The 23153-nt window shown below is 45.9% G+C and overlaps 1 protein-coding gene across 1 annotated transcript in view; it reads left to right on the top strand.

The window, feature by feature from the left end:
- Positions 1-13751, top strand: part of LOC147098120 (scavenger receptor cysteine-rich domain-containing protein DMBT1-like) — a 57106-nt gene extending 43355 nt beyond the window's left edge. Inside the window, exons 8-16 of the mRNA XM_085970826.1 lie at positions 2691-3008; positions 3092-3169; positions 3258-3575; positions 3711-3752; positions 3946-4062; positions 5476-5583; positions 10118-10228; positions 13009-13140; positions 13591-13751. Coding sequence (XP_085826952.1) covers positions 2691-3008; positions 3092-3169; positions 3258-3575; positions 3711-3752; positions 3946-4062; positions 5476-5583; positions 10118-10228; positions 13009-13140; positions 13591-13751 — 1385 coding nt within the window. The remainder of the gene's footprint in view (positions 1-2690; positions 3009-3091; positions 3170-3257; positions 3576-3710; positions 3753-3945; positions 4063-5475; positions 5584-10117; positions 10229-13008; positions 13141-13590) is intronic.
- The last annotated feature ends 9402 nt before the right edge of the window (positions 13752-23153 follow it).

The following is a 23153-nucleotide window of genomic DNA, read 5'->3' as shown; positions in this document are numbered from 1 at the left end:
CTGTTCCTCGAGGTAACGTTGAACTTCCAATCTCATCCCTTGCTGTGTTTTCACTATCCCGTCTGACCTATCCATCACTGACCCCGTAAGATCAGCATCCACTTATGCCCCATCTCAATGAACTTCGAGCTCGGCACAATGCTGAGCTCTTTTTCCATCACCTTCACCTCCATACGCACTTCTCTGGCCAGAATCTTCCCCCACGTAGAGTATCCTTTCTTCCATCTTCAGTACTCTCGTTCCACCTGGATCCCTCCATCTAGACTCTTACATGCTCTAGATATTTTCATTGGGAATTGCCGGCATGACATCAGCCATTTCAATTTCTCTACTCCACTCACTCACTCTAATCTACCTCCCACTGAATTTGCGGCGATCCGTTTTCTCGGATCAATTCCTAATATTGTCATTAAACCTGCTGACAAGAGTGGCGCTGTTGTTGATTGGTGAACTGACCTCTAACTTGCAGAGGCTGAACGCTAACTCTCTGAAACCACCTCCTACCTCCCACTGCAGCATGTCCCCACCACCGAACATCGGCCCATCATTTTCAAGATGGTCAATGGCCTCCTCTTCCCTCAATGGTCTCCAACGTCATAATCCCCCAACCTCACACAGCCCGATTCTACCTCCATCTCAAGATCCACCAACAGGACTGCTCTGGTACACCCAACGTTTCAGCTTGTTCTTGCCCCACGGAAATGATTCCTTCCTATCTCGACGCTTTTTTCTCAACTAATCCAGGCTCTTCACACCTGTATCCATGAATCTTCTGACGCCCTCCATTACTTGAACCGTTTCCAGTTTCCTGGCACTAATCATCTCCTTTTCACCATGGACGTCCAATCCCTCTACACCCCATCCCCCACCAGGCCGGCCTGAAGATTCTCCACTTCTTTCCTGAATAGTGGGTCAACCAATCCTCATCCTCCACCATTCTCCCCTGCCTGACTGAAATTGTTCTCACATTGAAAAATAACTCGTTTGACTCCACTCACTTGCTCCAAATAGACGATTCTGCTGTGGGAAGCCATATGTGTCCTAGCTGTACTTGATTTTTCGTGGGATATGTGAAACATTCTTTGTTTCTTTCCTACTCAGGCCTTCTCCCTCACGTCTGTTTCCGGTACATTGATGACTGTATTGATGCCATTTCCCCCTTTGGTGCTGAACTGGAAAATTCCATCAACTTTACTTACAATTTCCATCCTTCCCGGGCCTTCACATGGTCCATCTGCGACTCTTCCCTTCCCTTCCTCAAGAACTCTCTCTCCATTTCTGGGGAAAAGCTATTGACCAATATCCACTATAAGCCCACTAACTCCCACAGCTAACTTCACTTCACTTCCTCCCAGGCTGCTTCCTGTAAGTATTCTATTCCATTCTCCCAGCTTCACCATCTCCGTCACATCTGTTCTGCTGATGCCACCTTCCATCCTAGTTTTTCTGAAATGTCTTCATTTTTCCTCAACCGAGGACTCCCCTCCACCATGGTTGAAAGTGCCCTCAAAGTGTCCTTTCCATTGCCCGTATCTCTGCGCTCATCCCATTCCACCCTTGCAGAACCACGATAGCTTCCCCTTGCCTTTAACTTCGAACCCACCAGCCTCCACATTCACAGAGCAACCTCCACAATTTCGGCCATTTCCAGCATGATTCCACCAACAAACACATCTTCCCCTCCCCTTTCAGCATTCTGAATGGACCGTTCATTCCATGACACTCTGGTCCAATCCTCAATCACCCCAACACCCCCCCCCCTTCCCACAACTCCTTCACATCGAAGTGCAGGAGAAGCAACAGCAGCCCTTTTCACTCCTCCCTTCCCACCGTCCAGGGCTCCAAATACACCTTCCAGGTGAAACAGAAATTTACTTGTACTTCTTTCAATTTAGTACACTGTATTCGCTGCTCAAGATGCAGTCTCCTCACATAGGGGGGGTCAAACGCAGATTGGTGACCGCTTTGTGGAACCCCTCCGTTCAGTCTGCAAGCTGACACCAAGCTTCCACTTACCTGTGATATTTATTCTATGCCCCAATCCCACTCTGACCTCTCTGTCCTCAAACTCCTACACTGGTCAATGAAGCTCAACGTAAGCTCGAAGAAAAGCACCTCATCTTTCAATAAGGAACTTTACAGCCTTCTGGACTCAACATTGTGTTCAACAATATCAGATCATAACCTCTGACCAAATGCTTTCGTGCAGTAGCTATTGCTGATGATGCTGCTATTCCCATTAACACCTGCTCCAGGCAAATATTTTGTTTCTTTTGTCCCATTACCATCTCCTTTTGCCTTGCACTATCATCCATTTTGTCTCTTAATCTGTCCTGCCTTCCATCCTATCACAAGCCTTCCCTTTTGTTCCTGCCGTCCCCAATTTCCCCCTCCTGTACTTCCTTAAAAACCTTTTCCATCTCCAACTTTTTCCAGTTCTGACGAAGGGTCACCGTCTTGAATCGTTAAGTCTGTTTCTATCTCAACAGATGCGGACTGACCTGCTGAGTATTTCCAGCATGTTCTATTTTTATTGTTTGTTTAATGTTCGATTTCCAGCTGTATTTCTATTAAATTTCTGAATAATTATCGACACTAGTGAACACACCCGGTGCAACATGTTTTGTGCAGTATGAACACACAGCAAGTTATCAATTGAACCACCTGGATATTTCTTGCTTCATTGACAGAGCACAAGGAGCTGAGACTGGTGAAAGGAAAGCATCGCTGTGAAGGAAGAGTGGAAGTGTTCTACAATGGGACCTGGGGAACAGTGTGCTCGGAGAAACTGGATCGACATGATGCAGAAGTGATCTGTAAACAGTTACAGTGCGGCCCCCTCATATCTATTGAGTATCACACTCGGTTATTCGGAGCGGGATCCGGACCCATTTGGCTCGATGAGATGGAGTGTGATTCGGACGAATCCTTCCTTTGGCAGTGTCAGACAGACCCGTGGGGTGAACACAACTGTCATCACGGGGAGGATGCAGGTGTTGCTTGTTCAGGTAACACAAGGAACCTCTCAATGTGCGGGTGTTATTTCAAACATTGATGTCCAATACAGTCAGCATATTTCTCCTCTTAACAGAAGCCAAAGTGCAGGAGAGATCCCACAGTTCAAGGGTCTGCGATCGAGAATCTGGGTCTAAACATGAACATTCACCAGGTGCTTCAACCTTTTCATTATACCAACTATCTGATCTGTATTCCAGGCTTGTACTAAATAAATAACAATAAATGATTCCCTTTGATAGACTCGGGACAACCGTTGCGCCTGGTTGGAGGCAACACCAACTGCTCCGGGAGAGTGGAGATATTGTCCAATAACAGCTGGGGCATGGTGTGTGATGACTCCTGGGATATGGCCGATGCCAATGTTGTCTGCAGACAGCTGGGTTGCGGCCCCGCTCTATTGGCCGCAGGAGGGGCCGCAATTGCCCAGGGTGCCGGTCTTATCTGGCTGGATGAGGTGAAGTGCACCGGAAGTGAATCCTTTCTGTCCGACTGTCGTTCCTCACCACCAGGTCAACATGACTGTGATCACAAGGAAGATGCCAGTGTGATTTGTTCCGGTAAGGGTCGCAGGGGGTTTCCTCGTTCTGTGAATATGACTCATGGATTTAGGAAAATAAGAACAAACTTTATATTTACAATGCAAAATCTTAATGTTTGAAGTTGCTGAAATGTTTGTGCAATATGTTCCACAGAACTCGATTTGCTTCCTACTGCTTCTCCGTTCACACCTGCAGGTACTTATCATTATTAGTACTATTATTTTTATTAATGTTAGCTTTCATATTAGTGGTATTGGTGTTATTGACATTTTCTTGGTTTGTTAATTTCTGAAGTTAACGTGAGCAGTTTTAAATTGACTGGAACATTTTAAAAAAATACAAGGCGGAATGTGTCTGTGTTAAATCTTTCTGTAATCTTGTGATTAAGGACAGGGAGGTAAAACCATCTCCATCCCTGTTGCCATCTGCATAACCCTCGGAGTCCTTCTAATCTGTGAGTTGATCGCACTGATGGCGGTAATACAGAGAAAGTCAACACGAAGAGGTGAGGCTCAAATCTTACCGCTGAACTAACACTTGATCTCACATAGCTTCATATGCTGGCGAATCTGCAGTTCATTGCACTTTTCCATATGACGTACATTGGCTCCCGGTTAAACGATGCCTGGATTTAAAAATTCTTATCCTTGTTTTCAAATCCCTCCATGGCCTCACCGGTCCCTGACTCTGTAATCGCCTCCTGCCCCACAACTCCCCCCCCCACCACCCAGATATCTGAACTCCTCTAATTCTACACTTTTGAGAATCCCTGACTACAATCGCTCAACCATTGCTGGCCGTGCAGTCTGATGCCGAGGCCCTCAACTCTGGAAATCCCAGCCTAAACCTCTCCATCTCTCTTTCATCCTTTAAGACGTTCGTTAAAACCTACCTCTTTGACCAAGCTTTTGGTCACCTGTCCTAAAATTTATCTTTATGTGTCTCAGTGCCAAATTTGTTGTCTTAAAATACTCATGTGAAGCGCCTTAGAACGTTTTACTACCTTAAGGGCACTTCATAAATACAAGTAGTTGTTGTTTTTGAGTGTCACGTGATCTTGTTAGAAATAAATCTGAATCCGCTTTTGGCGAATTGTTCCATTCAATGTGCTGCCCGAATTAGTAAAATGGGACACTTAAAATGGAGAGTTATTTAAAGTGTCCACATTCACTGTCCCAGTTCATCAGCCGGTACATGAGATTCCAGAAGAAGTTACTTGCTGCAATAGTGGAACAGAAAGTTTAATTGAACTGTTTGGGCTGTGCTTTCACTTATTTTCTGTTATTCTTCCTTTATCCATTGGGTATCCATTCCACCCTTTCAGTTTCTGGGTCCGGTTGCCCAATCTCGAACTCTCTGACCGCGTTCTGCCCACCATTTTGAGAGATGACAGTTTTAAAGGCCTTTCTGCATTCTCCGCTGATGATTCTACCTCCCAACACAACTATTCCACTCATATCTCACCCACCCAACACATTCCTGCTCCGGGTACACAGCAAGGCTCCTCTCACACTGACGGGACATGCCAAAGAACCATCAGCTCCTCACTCGCGCTTCCAAACTGATGCTGTCCGCAGAGATCAGTCAACTTCACCCAGATTCTCTTCAGCTGAACTCCCCGTGTGGCCCCATAAGCGAGCGATCAACTGGAGCTCATTTCTCCTGATACCCCCTCATTCCCTCTTCCCGAGGTCAATACAACTGGCCGCAATCTGCTGGAGGTGAACATGTGTCTGCACAGAGACACAGACACACACACGGAATCACACACACAACTAACCTCCTACACATCCATGTTAACTGATTCTGGCCACTGACTATCACTATATCTGTCATTTGGATTTATTCGCTGATGAATTCCTGTGAAACGCGCGTGAAGTGAATCAACATGTTAATCTCCCCGCCCTCCCTCCAACAGGTGCTGTCACTCGCGGCAGGGAGTCACCTGCTGGTTTGTACCAAGCAATTTATGAAGAGATTGAGAATATTCCCCCCGGCGAGGATTCCGCTCAGACCCAGGGTTCAGGTCTGTATTTTCCGTTTGATATCGAATCTTCACTGGACAAATATCGCCTCCGCTTAAATACCCTTTTAATGGTCAATGTACTGACTGGACACGATCAGCAGTCCGCTCACTGTCCCCATGTGAAGGAGTCCTGTCACAGTGAGAGTGTCTCTGTGTCCGTGTGTATAGTGAGAGCAGCAATGGTTTGGGGACGATTCCCACTGGTCGGTATTGTTCAAAGAACGGGTTTTTGGGTTGTTTCTAAATAGCGAGCAGAGACGCTGTTTCCATTTCCCACCCGGCTCCACACGGACTCCCTCAGATATCTGAGCCCAGGAATAATAAACCCATCGGCTGATTGTATTCTTTTATTTTATATTCACTCAAACATGACATGAAATCACAGATCGATTGAAACCATCTTCATTCCTTCACTTATTGTCTTCCCGTTAAATATTGGGCCGAATATTCCGATCCCAATTGTGTGTACGCGCTGTGTAAGGCCTGCTTTTACCAGGATGAGTTGAAAAAAGTAACAAAAAATATTTTCACCCATTTATCATTTAAAAATTCGTTTAAAAAAGGTAAGTTTATTTTAAGCTCCGTAAAAAGCTTTAATTTTTTTTTCAAAAAATTACATTTTTCTTTAAAATATTTAATTTATTGAAATTTGAACTAATTTAAAAAAGGTGAAGTTTTTAAAAATTTATTTAAAGTTTTACAGTGTTTTTGGGGTGATCTCCATTCATATATTTGACAGGTCCGTCTGTCAAGTGCATGAAGGGAGATTCCCTTCTTTGATTGGCTCCCCATTGCCCACTTAATCCCAGGGACTCTTGTGTCTCTGGGATACCTGGGCCCTGTGTACTTGGAGTTGGAAACGCCCAGGAGCGGAATTATACGCACCTCAGGAACCCTCAGGTAAGTGCGTAGATTTTTTCCAGATCAAAGGTCTCCGCACGCGGGAAGCCTCCGATCGCTAAATACGGCCCATTGGCCTCGACGTTGCGGTCGGATGCTTGCTGTAGACGAACGCATCTGAACCGCAAGAATAGGACGCAGCTCCCTGCTGCCTCCAGACCCTTGGTCTGTTCCACTCCTGGGCCTGTAGGTGTCCGCCTGGGTAAAGGCCCCGTATCCCAGGGGCGCAACCGGTTAACAAGCAGCGGGCCAGTCCAACCAATCACAAAGGGGGATTCCTAATTTGCTTATGGGGATTCCATTTAAGTATAGAATCGCCTTAATCATAATGGCCCAGATTTTCCGGGGCTGATGACCGAGTACGTGGTGTGTACGCAGCCATTCGTGCCCCACTACTTCCGGGCTTCCACCATGCGCAAAAATTCGGAACTTGCGATCTTTCAAGTTTCAGCTCGACAGATCCACCGCATCCCGGGAAATGGACACAAAGCTGGCGGAGAGCTGGGCTATTTAACCAAATACTGCCCAGCGAATGCCCGTGAAACTCTTACACCTGGTAAAAGCAGAGGTAAGGACTTCTTTTTAAGAGTAAGACATTAAATAAATATTAAAATAGTTTTAAAAATTATTTAAACATAATAAAACTTTAAAATTAGTTTAGGTTATTTTTAGCCCCTTAAAAAGTTTACATTTTTAGTTCAAAAAATTAAGCTTTGGCTTTAAATGTTTAATTACATGGTATTTTAATTAATTTTGAATGTGAAATGATTTGTTTTTATTTAACTGGTGTGCAATTGTCTTTTTTAGTGGATTCCTATTCATGATTATGGGGATTCCGTCCGTGAACACATTAGCATAGTGGCGATTCCCCTTTATGATTGGTTGGGCTGGCCCACGTGATCCGAGAGGTGCTTGTGAGCCACGTGCGCCCTGGGTGTGCGCGGAGAGGCCCAGGACCGCAAGTGTCCGAACCTCCCAGACCATCAGGTCGGTTCGCACTATTCTTGCGGTTCGGAGGCATTCACCCGCGGGAAGCCCCCGACCGCAAATTGAAAGCGCAGTTTCACACCACTTAAATAAAAATAAATAATCACAGGTTCCAAATTAGTTAAAACACAATTTAATTAAACATTTAAAACAATTTTTCTTGTAGAATAAATATAAACATTTTTAAAGGTGCAAAACATTACCTGAAATAAATTAAAATATATACATCACTCTAAAAAATGTATTTCAAGAATTATTTAAACCCTTATGCTGGTAAAAGAAGGTCTTACCGCTGCTTTTTCCCGCTCTAAGGGTTTCGTGGCCATTCGCTGGGCAGTACTTGGGCAAATAATCCAATTCTGCACCAGTGAATGTCAATTTGCTGCGGATTCGAACGATCGGTTAAACAGAATCTGGACAGATTGCAAATTCTGGGTTGTCGGGCATCACACGCGGAACCCTGAACTTGCAGGAAACTTACGATGGATGGTGTGTACACCGTCATAGGCCGCGGAAAATCAAGGCCATCATTTCCTGTGTTAGCTGACCTTGGAGTCTCTGTCACGAACATTTCATTTTATTCCCTTTAAACAATCCAATAAAAACTCGCTGCTTTTATGAGTCGACAGTCGCATTGTCCCAGATTCCATTTCTATCGGTGACTGGATTCTTGTATCTGGAACACGTTCCTCGCAGGAAATCCTAACCTGTGATTGATTGTTTCTATCCGACTTATTCTAATAGATTGTATTCTGATATTTAACATTAATTTACACATTGTGCTTCAGGATATTATAGCAATAACGCTTATCGAATCGATGAAACCTTTGTATGGGCTATTTTTAGGGAGGGATGTAACCGTTAACATAAATCATTCCTTTAAAAACAGATGGATGAAGGAATCGGATATTGTCCTCCTTGCACTATTTTCTGACCCATGTGTGGGGCGGGGGTGTCGTCACCGCCGGCGGTTTTAGAGTCTCTGAAAATGAAAGAGACGGTGGAAGGCTGGAGGGATCATGATCAGGAAACACCGCTCACTCGCTCTGTACTAAACAACTATGCTATACATTATTTTCTCTGCTCTGATATCCGAGATATTGCCTGTACTAATAGGCTGTACTGTATATTATTGTGTCTGACCGCTGGGAGGCCGTCATTTATGGTCCATCCTTAGTTGTCCTGATAAGGTGGTGATGGGCCCTCCTCCTAAACCACTGCAGTCCTTGTGGTTAATAATCTCCAACAATGGTGTCATTTGCCTAATTCCAGCACATTGTCACAGGGACGATGAAGCTACTGGGCCGGAAATTGCGGTCGGAGGCTTCCCGCGGGCGAATGCCTCTGAACCACAAGTAAACTCTACACCTACCTGGTGCCTCTGGACCTTCGGACACTTGTGCTCCTGGGCCTCCAGGCATATGCCTTTGTCAAGGCCCACGTATCTCAGGAGCACATGCGGTGCGCAAGCATCCCTGGGATCACATGGGCCAATCCAACAAATCAAATGGGATTCTCATTATGCTCATGGTGGCATAGTGGTTAGCACTGTTGCCTCAAGCGCCAGAGACCCGGGTTCGAATCCGGCCTCGGGCGACTGCCTGTGTGGAGTTTGCACATTCTCCCCGTGTTTGCGTGGGTTTTCTCCGGGTGCTCCGGTTTCCTCCCACAGTCCAAAGATGTGCAGGTTAGGTTGATTGGCTATGATAAATTGACCCTTAGTGTTAGGGGGATTAAATACGTGGGGTTACAGGGATAGGGTGGGATATGTGTTGGTGTAGGGGTTACGGGGATCGGGTGGGATATGTGTCAGTGCAGGCTCGATGGGCCGAAATGGCCTCTATCTGCACTGTGGGGTTTCTGTGATTTCTGTGAAGACTTGCATTAAAATAGCGCCTTTCACGACAACCGGAATGAAGTACTTTTGGAGTGCAGTTACTGTTGTAATGTGAGAAATGCGGCAGCCAAGTTGCGCACAGCAAGCTCCCACAAACAGCAATGTGATAATGACCGAAAAATCTGTCCTTGTTATTTTGATTGAGGATAAATATTTACATACGCAATCCACATAAGTATAATAGGAATCCCCTAAATAATACATTTTAACAAAACTGCAATAAAAGTAAATCATCACATGGTCAAAATTCATTAAAATAAAATTGAATTAAACATTTAAAACGAAAATTTAATTTTTGAATAATAAATGTAAACTTTTTTCAAGGCGCATAAAATAACGTAAACTAAATTTAAAGCTGTTTATATGTTTAAATCATTTAAATAAATATATTTTTCTATGTATTTAAATGCTTACACTGGTACAAGAAGGCATTACTCCTGCTTGTACCAGGTGTAAGGGTTGTGTGGGCATTCGCTGGGCAGTAGTTGGGCATATAACCGAACCCGGCACCAGCGAATGTCCATTTCCTGCGGATGAGCATGATCTGTCAAACAGAATCTTGACAGATTGCAAGTTCTGTGTTTTTGTGCATGTGCATCACATGTGGAAACACGGAACTTGTGGGAAACTTATGACCATGTATGTTGTGTGTATGCGATCATAGGCCCTGGAAAATCCGGGCCATTATGTTGTCTGCTCCGATGTCCTGAACAATCTCTCCAATAACCATCCATATTCTGTGTTTGACAGTTTTTGCTTCCATTGACTCGCTCAATCAGATTGAATATTACACCAGTAACATTTTGGGTGACACTGACCCGGGATCAGAAAATCCTGAAAGGAACTCCTCCAGTATTCAGGGTGGGTACATTTTTACTTCCTACAATCGCTTTTTTGGACTTCACACTTTCTACTACCTAAAACCAACAACTAAAGATAACAGAGCTTACTTGCTGATGAATGACACTGCCAGGGACCCGTAGTACCGGACAGTGGTTTTAGTTACAAAATATTGTAGAAATAATTTGGATTTGAAACAAAATCATGTTAATTTCCCCCAATGGTCTAATGGAATTTTTTTTTCATTCCTGGATTGGCTGGCAAGGCCAGCATTTATTGCCGATCCCTAATTGCTCTTGAGAAGGTGGAGGTGAGACGCCTTCTTGAACCGCTGAAGTCCCTGTGGTGAAGGTACTCCCACAGTGCAGTTACGGAGGGAGTTCCAGGAGTTTGACCCAACAACGATGAAGGAATGTTGATATATTTCCATGTCCGAATGGTGTGCAACTTAGAGGGGAACTTGCAGTTGATGGTGGTCCCAGCTGCCTGCTGCCCTTGTCCTTCTAGGTGGTAGAGGTTGCAGGTTTGGGAGGTGCTGCTGAAGAAGCGTTGGCAAGTTGTTGCAGTGCATCTTGTAGATGGTACACACTGCAGCCACGGTACGCTCGTGTTGGAGGGAGTGAATATTTAAGATTTTGGATGGGGTGCCAACCAAGCGGTTGCATTATCCTCGATGGTGTGTATCTTAGAGTGTTGCAGGAGCTGCACTTATCCTGGCAAGCGGAGAGAATTCCATCAAACTCCTGACTTGTGCCTTGTAGATGGTGGAAAGGCTTTCAGGAGTCAGGAAATGAGACAATCGCCACAGAAGTACCAGCCCCTGATCTGCTCTTCCAGCCATAGTATTTATGTGACTGGTCAATGGTGACACCTTCCATTACTTTGCTGGTGATTGAGAATAGACTGATGGGGCGGTAATTGGCCGGATTGGATTTGTCCTGCTTTTTGTGAACGGTTCATACCTGGGCAGATTCTACATTGTCGGGTAAATGCCAGTGTTGTAACTGAACAGGGACAGCTTGGCTAGAGGTGCGGCTGGTTCTGGAGCACAGGTCTTCAGCTGGCAAGTTGTCAGAGCCCATAGTCTTTGCTGTATCCAGTGCATTCAGCCATTTCTTTATATCACGTGGAGTGAATTGAATTGGCTGAAGACTGGCTTCTGTGATATTGGAGACCTGAGGAGGAGGCCGATATGGATCATCCACTCGGCACTTCCGGCTGAAGATGGTTGCAAACATTGCAGCCTTGTATTTTTCACTCACGTGCTAAGCTCCACCATCATTGGGGATGGGGATATTGATGAAGCCTCTTCCTCCCATTAGATATTTCATTATCCGCCACCATTCACTACTGGATGTGGCAGGACTGCAGAGCTTTGATCTGAACCGTTGATTCTGTAAATTCTGTAACCTTGCTGCCTTCAGTGCTTCTTCCAAGTGGTGTTCAACATGGAGGAGTACTGATTCAGCAGCTGAGGGAGGGTGGTATGTGGTAATCATCAGCTGGTTTCCTTGCCCGGCTCGACCTGAAGCCATAAGACTTCATGGTTCTGGAGTCAATGTTCAGCACTCCCATTACCACTCCCTCCAGAATGTATTGCATTGTACCGCCACCTCTGGTGGGTCTATCCTGCCGGTGGGACAGGACATACCCAGGGATGGTGATGGTGGAGTCTGGGACATTGGCTTAAAGGTATGATTCTGTGAGTATCACTATGTCAGGCTGTTGCTTGCTAGTCTGAGGGACAGCTCGCCCAATTTTGGAACAAGTCCGCAGATGTTAATGAGGAGGACTTTGCAGGGTCGACTGGGCTGGGTGTGTCGCTGTCGTATTCCAGGTGGATCATGATCAGGAAACCCCGCTCACTCTCTCTGTACTAACCGACTGTGTTATACACTATTTTCTCTGCTCTGATACCGGAGGTCTGACCTGTACTAATGGACTGTACCTTATTGTGTCTGACTGCTGGGAGGGCCGACATTTATGTTCCATCTCTAGTTGCCCTGATAAGGTAGTGGTGGGCCTTCCTCTGAACCACTACAGTCCTTGTAGTGAATGATCGCCCACAATGGTGTCAGTTACCAAATTCCAGGATATTGTAACAGGGACGATGAAGGTATTTTGTTGTCTGCTCCTATGTGCTAATCAATCTCTCCAATAACCATCCATTTTTTGTGTTTGACAGTTTCGGGTTCCATTGACTCCCTCAATCAGATCGGATATTACACCAGTGACATTTTGGGTGACAATGATCCGGGTTCAGAAATACCTGAAAGGAACTCCTCCAGTCTTCAGGGTGGGTACATTTTTACTTCCTATAATCTTATTTTCGAATTCAAGCTCTCTACCACGTAAACCAACAACTAAAGACATCAGAACTTACTCGCCGAAAAATGAGACTGCCAAGGATCCGTAGTACTGGACAGTGATTTTAGTTACAAAATATTGTGGAAATACTTTTGATTTGAAATAACATCTTATCGACTTCCCCCAATGATATAATGGAAGGAAGCATTCAGTTCATTGTGTTTCCTCACACGGCTCTATGGGCCGTGAAATGTGAAATGTATGCGTAGGTTGGGTGGGTGATTCAGTGGGAAATGTGTGACTTTAAAACGGAGACTAAACTGCCTCGACACGACACGGTCCAATCATTGCCCCAGATAACCCCACTTCACCCGAAGACCACATTGGTCCACTCTCCCGCCCTGCAAGGCCCGGGTAGATTGATTTATAATAATATCATTCTGAGTACTCAGTGCTGGCATTTGGTTTCAGTGGAAATCTCTATTTCCTCCCAGGTCCGGTTCCGGGCGATTATGACGATGTCGAGACTGGAGTCACTGACACTCAGGGCGGTCACTTTCTGCTGGACGGTGGTCCTGATGATCTCCTCACACTCAGAAGTGCCGGCGGTGATCTCTCCACTCTCGGTGAGTTACATCTCTGACATCCCCGCAGTCACCAGCCCTCTGTGTAGGAATGGACTGGCGCGGTTTTAAATTCCTTTCAATCGGCGGTGACACGGAGCGATGGTTGATTTAAGTCCATGTTGTGATTACAGGAAATGAAGTGTTCTAGAAAAGAGATGTCCTAGAAAAGAGATCCTGATGCTGTTCAGTGTGGATTATCTTCCTTGTTAATACTCGCACCAGGATTCATTCCAGTGCTCAAACTGAACCGCCCGATTCTCGGATATTAGATGCACCTCGTCTGCTGTCACCCAGCGGTAAAACCCAGCACGGGGGTGAGGGTAGAAAACAATTCTCTTCCACTCACAGACCAACAAAGTCCAGCCCCTTCACCAAATTGACAGATATATGTGACCCACACTGATGCGGGTTTTACCGCCATCATTAACCCATAATCTGTCTCTCCCACAGTGTACAGCTCTCAGACCCGCACTGATCCCGGTTTACCGGTTCCTTCCACTCCTGGTAACAATGACCATGTTCACTGTGACACGTTCACAACCCCGGAAATTCCGCCACCGATGGGCAGTGAATGTGTGGTTCAAAATGTTACATCTACGTCAAGCCGGTAAGAGCAATGTTTTATTATATGTTGCATTGTTTGTGCCCCAGTGCTGGGGGAGTGTCCAGTCCCGGGTGGATTCTACTGTGTGACAATGGGCGGTGTGTTCAACCGTTAGTGATACTGAAACTAGCAGAGAGAACATGCTGTGTATTTACTGTGGAAATAAATACCCCATTATACTGGCTGCAATTAATTCAATTCTGTGATTGTGGGGAGTGTCTTTAACGGCAAACTATATTGAAACCATCACAGAGATTATGTTTATTTATTAGTTAAATAAAAGTCAAATAGAAGTAACATATCAGGGAGAATATTGTGAGTAGTGAAAAAGACTCCATTTGATTGTATGTTGTGTTGGTGAATTGTTTAATCCTCTCTCTCTCTCTCAAGCTGTTTGTTTTTTCCTTTCAGGTAAAAGTCAGCGGAAAATCCCGGATGCGATGTCCCGGGGCGTGTCACAGAGTAGCGGAAATATTGTGTGTGAAATCTGAGAGAATATACATTAACTTTTCCAACAGCGTGTACATGCTGAATGTGCTTCTTTTCACGATATAAACAACACTTTAGTTTATCAATCGCCATGTTAATTTGTTTTGAAATAAATAGATTTAGCTCTTCTTTATATTTTGGCTGCGTTCTGCTTAATTAAAATTATAAAACAAAGAATGTATTCGGATCATTGCTCTGTCTATATTAATACTGTAAGACACTGTTCTGCGTGGATTAATCAACTCTGTAACAGAGATTAAGAACCTGTGTTTATTGTTGAAGGTTTTATATGAACTTCATTTTGTAACCGCTTCACTTTTTCATCCTCTATTTAAGATGGTTCTCAACCTGCAGGGGGGTCAAGTGATGTATATAGCGTTTAAAAATATAAAATGCATTTTATAAATATTATGTTTGAAATTTGTGCCTTCGTCGATGTTCATGTTTTTATTATGTCCCATGAGTAAACACACACAAATTCCTAGATACAGCAGAATATTGTTTTACTGCACGACACCTGCCCCTGGGAATTCGGCGTATGGCGGGAGACCCGGAGAATCTGATCAGAGTTCCACGGCCACTGTTATTGGACTTTAATTCTAAAAGCTAAATACTTCAGTTATTCAGACGCAGTGAGCAATGGTCACTCAATCAGCAAAACGACTGTACCGTGCAGTGTCCGACAGCAGGTGGCGATGCTTATTCCATCAGTATGATCACTGCAATGGCAAGTATCCACCAGCAGAGGGCGAACATTATTATAAATAAAAACAGAAAATGCTGGAACCACTCAGCAGGTCAGGCAGCATCTGTGGAAAGAGAAACAGTTAACGTTTCACGTCAGTGATATCTTCAGAAATCTAAAATGTTAGAGATTAACCACTTTTAGTAAATAAAGAGCCAGGGAAAAGGGGGCATGAAAAGATCAAAAGGCTGAATGTCTGTGATTGGATGGAGGGCAGGAGTGATTCAGTGAATCCTCGCTTCCCTCACTCTGATCCATGCCCCTGTGAACTTGCAGCATTCCATTCTCTCAGGTGCAAACCTGACATTATCATTAAATCTGCTGATAAGGGAGTCGCTGTTGTTGTGTGTTGAAAATAGCGCCACCTTGTGGAGTCTAAACACAAAGGCCCACAATTTGCGATCGGAGGCTTCCCGCGGGTGGATGCCTCCGACCTGTGAAAAATCTCCGCATTTCCCTGGTGGCCCGGGAGGTTTGGAGTCTCGCGATCCTGGGCTTCTCCGGGTCCGCGCGGGCAGAGGCCCAGGGATCTCAGGTGCGCATGCGGGTCACAAGCGCCCCTGGGCTCACATGGGCCAGCTCAACCAATAAAAGAAGGGAATCCCCATTCATACTTCTGGGAGTTTCGTGCGGACGGAGCTCCCATAAATATGAATGGGGATCACTTTAAAAATACACGAACTCATAAAATAAATAAATAAATTACATAGTTAATATTAATTAAAATGCCTTTTAATGCTATTGTAATCAAAAAATTAATGTTTTGAACAAATATGTATTAACGGGACTAAAAATAATCTTAACTTATTGGACAGGGTTGTTAATGTATAAATGTGTGATAACATTTTATTTAGCTTTTTTAAAACTCTTATTCTGGTAACAGCAGGCCTTACACCTGCATTTATCAGGCATAAGAATTTCACAGGCATTCAGCGGGCGTAAGTTGGGCAAATAGCGGAAATCTCCACCGGCAGAGGCCCATCTCCCTGGGATACGGAGGATCTGTCAAGAAGATTCCGATGCCTAAATCTGGAACCAGCGCGGCCCCTACGGTCACGTACACATCTCGTACACACCCGTAGGTGTCGCAAAATACAGCCCAAACTCTGACATCTCCTCGTCCCTCCCCCGCACCATGACCCCACCACCGAACATCAAGCAATCCTTTCCCAGACTGGCACTGACCTCATCTCCTCTGGAGATCTTCACCGCACGGCCTCCAAACTCATAGTCCACTAACCTGGCACAGCCCCTGCTGCCTCCTTTCAAACATCCACAGACAGGACCCCGCCGGTAGAACAATCATATCAACCTGTTAATGCCCCCGGAACTGATTTCTTCCTGTCACAACTGTAAATGTTCTCCCCTTGTCTAATCTCTTCCGACGCCATTCGCCTTTTCCACCATTCCAGTTTCTTGGTCATAGCTGTCTCCTTTTCACCATAGATGTCCAGTCCTTCTACAACCTCACTCCCACCAGGAAGCCCAGTCGCTCTACACCTCCACATCACCAGGATGGGCTGCGGTCCCTGCGCTTCTTCCATACATGGCGGCTAAAGCAATCCTGATCCACAACCACCCTCCTCCACCTGGCCACACTCGGTCTCACATTAAACAGCTTTTCCTTTGACGCTGCTCACTTCCTCCAAATAAATTTGTCACTGGTGAGCCTATATGGGTCCAAGCTATGCCGGTCTTTTAACATTATATGTGGAATATTCCTTGCTTCAGACCAAGTCAGGTCACACCCTTGACATCTTTAATCTGGTGCGTTGATGTCTGTGCGGCTTCCTGCTCAAGCCGTGAACTGAAAAATTTCATCAATTTTGCTTTAAATTCCACCGTTTCACATGGCCAACTCGAACTCTTCCCTTCCGTTCTTGACTTCCTGTCTACATGTCTTGGGTTAGGTTGTTTAAAGTGAATCCCACAGCTACCTTGATCATACTTCCTCCAAACCTGCTTCGAGTAAGGTCTCTATTCCATTCTCCCAGTTTCTCTGTCTGTATCACACGATGATGCCACCTTCAATACTGGTGCCTCAACAATGCCCTCCTTTTTGCTTTCCAAGGATTCCCCTCCACAGAGGTTGACAGGACCCTCGACTGTGGATGGAGAGAAAACACAGGGAACTACAAGCCAGTTAGCCTGATATCAGTCATCGGGAAAATGCTGGAATCCATTGTTAAGGAAGTGGTATCAGGGCACTTAGAAAATCATAACATGATTAGGTAGAGTCAACATGGTTTTATGAAAGGGAAATCATGTTTGACAAATTCATTAGTGTTTTTTAAGCATGTACCTAGCAGGGTAAATAAAGGGGAACCAATGGCTGTAGTATACTTGGAATTCCAAAAGGCAATTGACAAGGTGCCACGTAAAAGGTTATTACATATGATTAGGGCTCATGGGATTGGAGGTAATATAGCAGTATGGATTGAGGATTGGTTAACATACAGAAAACAGAGTAGGAATAAAAAAATCTTTTTCATGTTGGCTGGCTGTATCTAGTGTGGTGGCGCAAGGATCAGTATTGGGGCCTCAGCTATTTACAATCTATATTAATGACCTAGGTGAAGGGACCGTGTGTAATGTATCCAAGTTTGCTGCAGATGCAAAGCTAGGTGGAACAGTAAGCTGTGAGGAGAAACAGTCTGCACTGGGATATAGATAAACTAAGTGAGTGGGTAGTAAGGTGGCACATGGAGTATAATGTAGGGAAATGTGAGGTTATTCACATTGATTCAGCCAGGTGTGTGCACATAGCGACCTTGCATTAACCTCTTCAGCAATCTCCAGCCAGGCAGCCTTTGTCTGTGAGGAGGCTTCCTCCGGTCTTCAGGAGTCATAGATTCATCGAGTCAGAACGGCACAGAAGGAGGCCATTCGGCCCATCGAGACCGGACCGGCTTTCTGCAGAGCAATCCAGTCAGCCCCATTCCCCTGCTCTATCCCCGTAGCCCTGCAAGTTTATTTCCCGCAAGTGCCTATCCAGTCTCCCCTTGAAAACATCGAGTGTCTCCGCTTCCACCATATCCGTCGGCAGCGAATTCCAGGTCCTCACCACTCGCTGCATAAAAAGGTTTTTCCTCACAGCACCCCCGTATCTCTTGTCCAAAATCATAAATCTGTGTCCCCGTGTCATTATACCATCAACTAGTGGGAACAGCCTTTCCTCGTTAGCCTATCCAAACCTGTCATAATCTGTACACCTCCATCAGATCACCCCTCAGCCACCTTTGCTATAATGAAAACAAATCCAGCTTCTCCAACCTGTTCTTGTAGCTAAGATCCCCCATCCCCAGAACCATTCTGGTAAATCTCCTCTGCATCCTCTCAAGGGTCTTCACATCCTTCCTAAAGTGTGTGGTCCAGAACTGGACGCAATACTCCAGTTGTGGCCTAACCAGCACTTTATAAAGATTCAGCATCGCGTCGTTACATTTGTACTCAATATCTCTATTTATGAAACACAAGATCTCATATGCTTTGCTAACCACACTCTTAATATGTCCCGCCACCTTCAGGGACCTAAGCTCATTAACTCCCAGGTCCCTCTGACCCTGCACACTCTTTAAAACTGTGCCATTAAGTGTATATTGCCTCTCCCGGTTCCTTCTGCCAAATTGCATCACCTCACACTTCTCTGTATTAAATTCCATCTGCCAATTGTCTGCCCATTCTGCTCGCTTTCCTATGTCCTGTTCCAGTTGATTGGTATCATTCTCACTGTTTGCTACACCCCAAGTCTGGTGTCATCGGCAAATATAGAATTTCCAGGTCATTTATATATATCAAAAAAATCAATGGGCCCAGCACTGACCCTTGGGGAACACCACTGTCTACCATCCTCCAGTCTGAAAAACAGCCACTATCCACAATTCGCTGTTTTCTGTCCTTAAGCCAAGTCCATTTCCAAGCTGCCACTGACCCACCTATTCCATGAGCCTCAATTTTGTTAACAACCTTCCATGTGATACTTTTTCAAACGCCTTCCTAAAATCTATGTAGACAACATCCATTGCATTCCCTTCATCGATCCTCCGTTACTTCATCAACAATTTCAATTCGATTAGTCAAACATGATCTGCCTTTTACAAGTCCGTGTTGGCTCTCCATAATTAGCTTAAACGTCTCCAATTTTAGGCTTGATTATTGTTTCTAAAACTTTACCCACCAGTGATGTTAAACTGACCGGCCTGTAGTAACTAGGATTGTCCTTACACCCTTAGGGAACAGAATCTCCCTGCGTCCTCTTACTCCCTGCACAAGAGCTTGCAGCGAGTCCTCAGTGAATCGGGGAACAGCCTTGGATTTTGAGCACTCAGGGTCACCTTGGCCCATTCAAGCTGCAGCAGTAACGAGAAATGAGAGGCTGAGGCTACATGGAGCCCTTAAAAACAAGTGTAGCTGTGACCTCATCAGTGCAGACCAACAGACCCGCTCCCAGCCACTGCAGCAGGCAGCGCGCACCACGGGACTAATTGGTCCAATTAAATCAAAATGGGACATCGGGAGCGGCTGAAACCGGCAGCGGGTCCGAAACCCGCCCACCAGGCAACCCGGCTCCATCCCGCCTCCTCCACTAAAATCAAGGCCGGCTGCAAATTTGTCCCGAACTCCATCAAAGTTCTGTTTTTGCTCCCAGCCTGATGTATAATTACCCTGATAACTTTAAGGAAGATAAATTATCTTAACGACAATGTGATTCTGTCTCAGGGAAAGTGCGGGCTCTCCAAATGTGTCACTCGCTAACTTGTGGCCATGGCAACGATGCATCTACTGGTCCTTATCGTCAGTCTGATATTGAGGCAGATTCCTATTGCTTTTTGGGAACAGATTCGTTTTGTGGAGTCCATTCCACTGTGTAATATCCACACGGTCCTGCTTTATGCAGCCACGCGCTGTTCTGTCTGGTTCACAGTCACTTTCACCTTTGATCAATTTGTGGTCATTTGTTGCCAAACGCTCGAAACTAATTATTGCTCCGAGATAATGGCGGCTGTGGTTCTAGGAACAGTGACTGTGCTGAATTGTTTAAAGAACATTTTCCAGTTCTTTATGTTAACAGATTGGAATATGCTTGGGAACTCGCCCTGGTTTTGTTTTGTCACAAGCTGGGTTCGCATTTCACCGGTGGGGGGAGCTATCGAATTCCTTCATTATATTCTAACCCCGTGTGTCCCATTTATTCTGATTTTGCTGCTCAATGCTAAAACTGTCAGATACATTTTCGTCCCCAACAGGACCCGTGCCTGCTTCCGAATTTTAGTACCTGCATTTTGCACTGACATTATTTTAAAGGCAAGGCTATACCTAAATCTAAATTAGATGAATGTTTGGAGAAGTATATCCATCAACATAAGTGTATGGACTTGACCCTTGACACTGTCCTGCAAGCTGATCGATCAGATTGGGTCAGAATTTGATTTGAGGAAGATTTAGATATAAAACAAAATTATAAAGATAAAATGCCTGATGGTCCAAAGCTTATTTATGGCCTGTTACGCTCTCTCTAAACAGATAGAGGAGTGTGAAATCCAGTGTGATGAGCTGGAATCTGCTAACTTAGCAGAGAAACAAAGCTTGCAGAGTGAGAAGCAGTCAGTTAAACAGACTCACTGGCTCCCCAGGTTAATATGAAACAATAGGTTTGGAGGAGATGAATGCATGAGTCCAGCGTGAGAATTCATAGCTGAGCGATGATGTGTCGGAGCTAGATCGAGCATTCAGAATGGTGCTTCAGGACAGAAGTGATGGCACCCCAGCCCGGCATGAGGTTGAAAAGGCCATCCGACAACTGAAGGACAACAAGGCCTCAGGAGCAGATGGAATCCCCGCTGAGAAATTAAAGTATGGCAGACAAGCACTACTGGCGTGAATTCATGAACTCATTTCTCTTATCTCAGAGACGCCGTAATTGTGACCATTTTCAAGAAAGGTGACAAGTCTGATTGCCGTAATTACAGAGCAGTTTCCCTGTTGTCTGACACAGGGAAAGACATCGCAAGAATCCTCCTCAATCGCCTTTTCCCAGTGGCCGATGAGCTCCTCCCAGAGTTGCAATGCGGATTGCGCCCAATAAGGAGCACAATGGACATGATCTTCACCGCACTTCAATTACAAGAGAAAAGCGGGGAACAGGGGTACATGGCCTTCTTTGATCTCACAAAGGCCTTCAACACTGTCAACCATGAGGGATTCTGGAGTGACCTCCTCCAATTCGGCTGCCCTCAAAAGTTTGTCACCATCCTCCGCCTGCTTCACGACGACATGCAAGCCGTGATCCTGACCAACGGTTCCACAACAGACCCAATTCACATTTGAACCGGGGTCAAACCAGGCTGTGTCATCGCACCAACACTCTTCTCCATCTTCCTTGCTGCAATGCTCCATCTCACCCTCAGTAAGCTCCCCACTGGAGTGGAGCTAATTTACAGAACAAACTGGAAACTGTTCAACCTCCGTCACCTCCAGTCCAGATCCAAGGTCGTCCCATTCCCTGTCATCGAATTACAGTATGCAGACGACGCTTGCATTTGCGTTCACTCGGAGATCGAACTCCAAACCATCGTCAACACCTTCATCAAAGCATACGAGTGCATGGGCATTATACTAAACATCCGTAAGACAAATGTCCTCTACCAACCTGCCCCGGCCACACTGTACTGCCCCCCAATTATCAAAATCCATGACAAGGACTTGGACAACGTGGACCACATTCCATACCTGGGGAGCCTACCATCAACAAGGGCAGACGTCAATGACGATGTCCAACACCACCTTCAGTGTGCCAGTGCAGCCTTCGGTCGCCTGAGGAAGAGAGTGTTGAAGACCAGGACCTCAAACCCAGCAGCAAGCTCATGGTCTACAGAGCAGCAGTGATACCTGCCCTGCTGTATGCCTCAGGGACATGGACCATGTACAGCGGACACCACAAAGCACTGGAGCGGTACCACCAATGCTGCCTCTGCAAGATCCTGCAAATCCATTGGCAGGATAGGCGCACCAAGGTCAGTGTTATCGCTCAGGCCAACATCCCCAGCATCGAAGCTTTAACCACGCTCGATCAGCTCCGATGGACTGGTCACATTGTCCACATGCCCAATACGAGACCCCCAAAGCAAGCACTCTACTAGGAGCTCCGGCATGGAAAGAGAGCCCCAGGTGGGCAGAGGAAACGCTTCAAGGACACCCTCAAAGCCTCCTTCAAAAAGTGTAACATCCCCATTCACACCTGGGAATCCCTGGCCCAAGGCCGCTCAAAGTGAAGGAGAGGCATCAGGGAAGGCGGCAAACACCTCGAGTCTGACAGTTTAAGCATTGCACAGGCAGCGCAAGGAGCGCACTTTAACCCAAGCACCCCACCCACCAGCCCCTTCAACCACCGTCTGTCCCATCTGTGACAGAGATTGTAGGTCCCGCATTGGACTCATCAGTCACCTGTGAACTCATTTTTAATGTGGAAGCAAGTCATCCTCGGTTCCGAGGGACTGCCTAAGGGTAGTGTGGCGAGCTGTAACATGGAGACAACATACGCTGCCTCTGTGTCCGAGGGCCGATCAGCGGTGGCTGCCCTGTATCCCCCAGTAGCTGCCCCCAGAGCTAGTAAAAGAGGGTAATCAGTTGGGACAGGGCTTGAGATCTGAATCTGACAGTGAGGGTGATGTGCTTCTGATAGAGGCAGTGCAGAGATCAGGACAGGGGCCGGTGCCTCCGGTATCGGGGTTGTTGCGGTCAGTCCTGCAATACCCAGATGCAGATGCAGATAATGTGGAGCCATCAGCAGCTGCAGCAGATGCTGCTCCGACCTCAGGGAAAATTTTAAAAGAATTAGCAAAGGATGGAGGGATGTTCGACCCTGACAAGTGATCGATCTTTGAGCATGTTAGGCAGGTGGAAGATGTGAGGATCAGGCTGCAAATACAGCCGGAGGACCTGATACGGCTTCTTCCGCTCAGCCTCCCTGTGGACAATGGCGCTCGATTCCCGCTCATGGTCAAGAGGGCAGGAAAACTCCCCAGCAGTTGTTGGGAAGTTACAGCAGTCTCTACAGCCGGAGGAATCAGGGTGGCCTTGGTTCCTGGGACTAGGCAGAGTCCCAGTGAAGTCCCGGTTGAGTATTGTGATGGGTTATGGTGCTGATGGACGCGTGTCCCTGAACTGCCCCAGGCT

This window comes from Somniosus microcephalus, chromosome 30, assembly GCF_052327205.1.
Source record: "Somniosus microcephalus isolate GS21.2 chromosome 30, FLI_Smic_1.0, whole genome shotgun sequence".
In the NCBI taxonomy this organism is placed as follows: domain Eukaryota; kingdom Metazoa; phylum Chordata; class Chondrichthyes; order Squaliformes; family Somniosidae; genus Somniosus; species Somniosus microcephalus.
The sequence above is the reverse complement of the archived record's forward strand: the minus strand, read 5'-3'. Positions and strand labels throughout refer to the sequence as shown.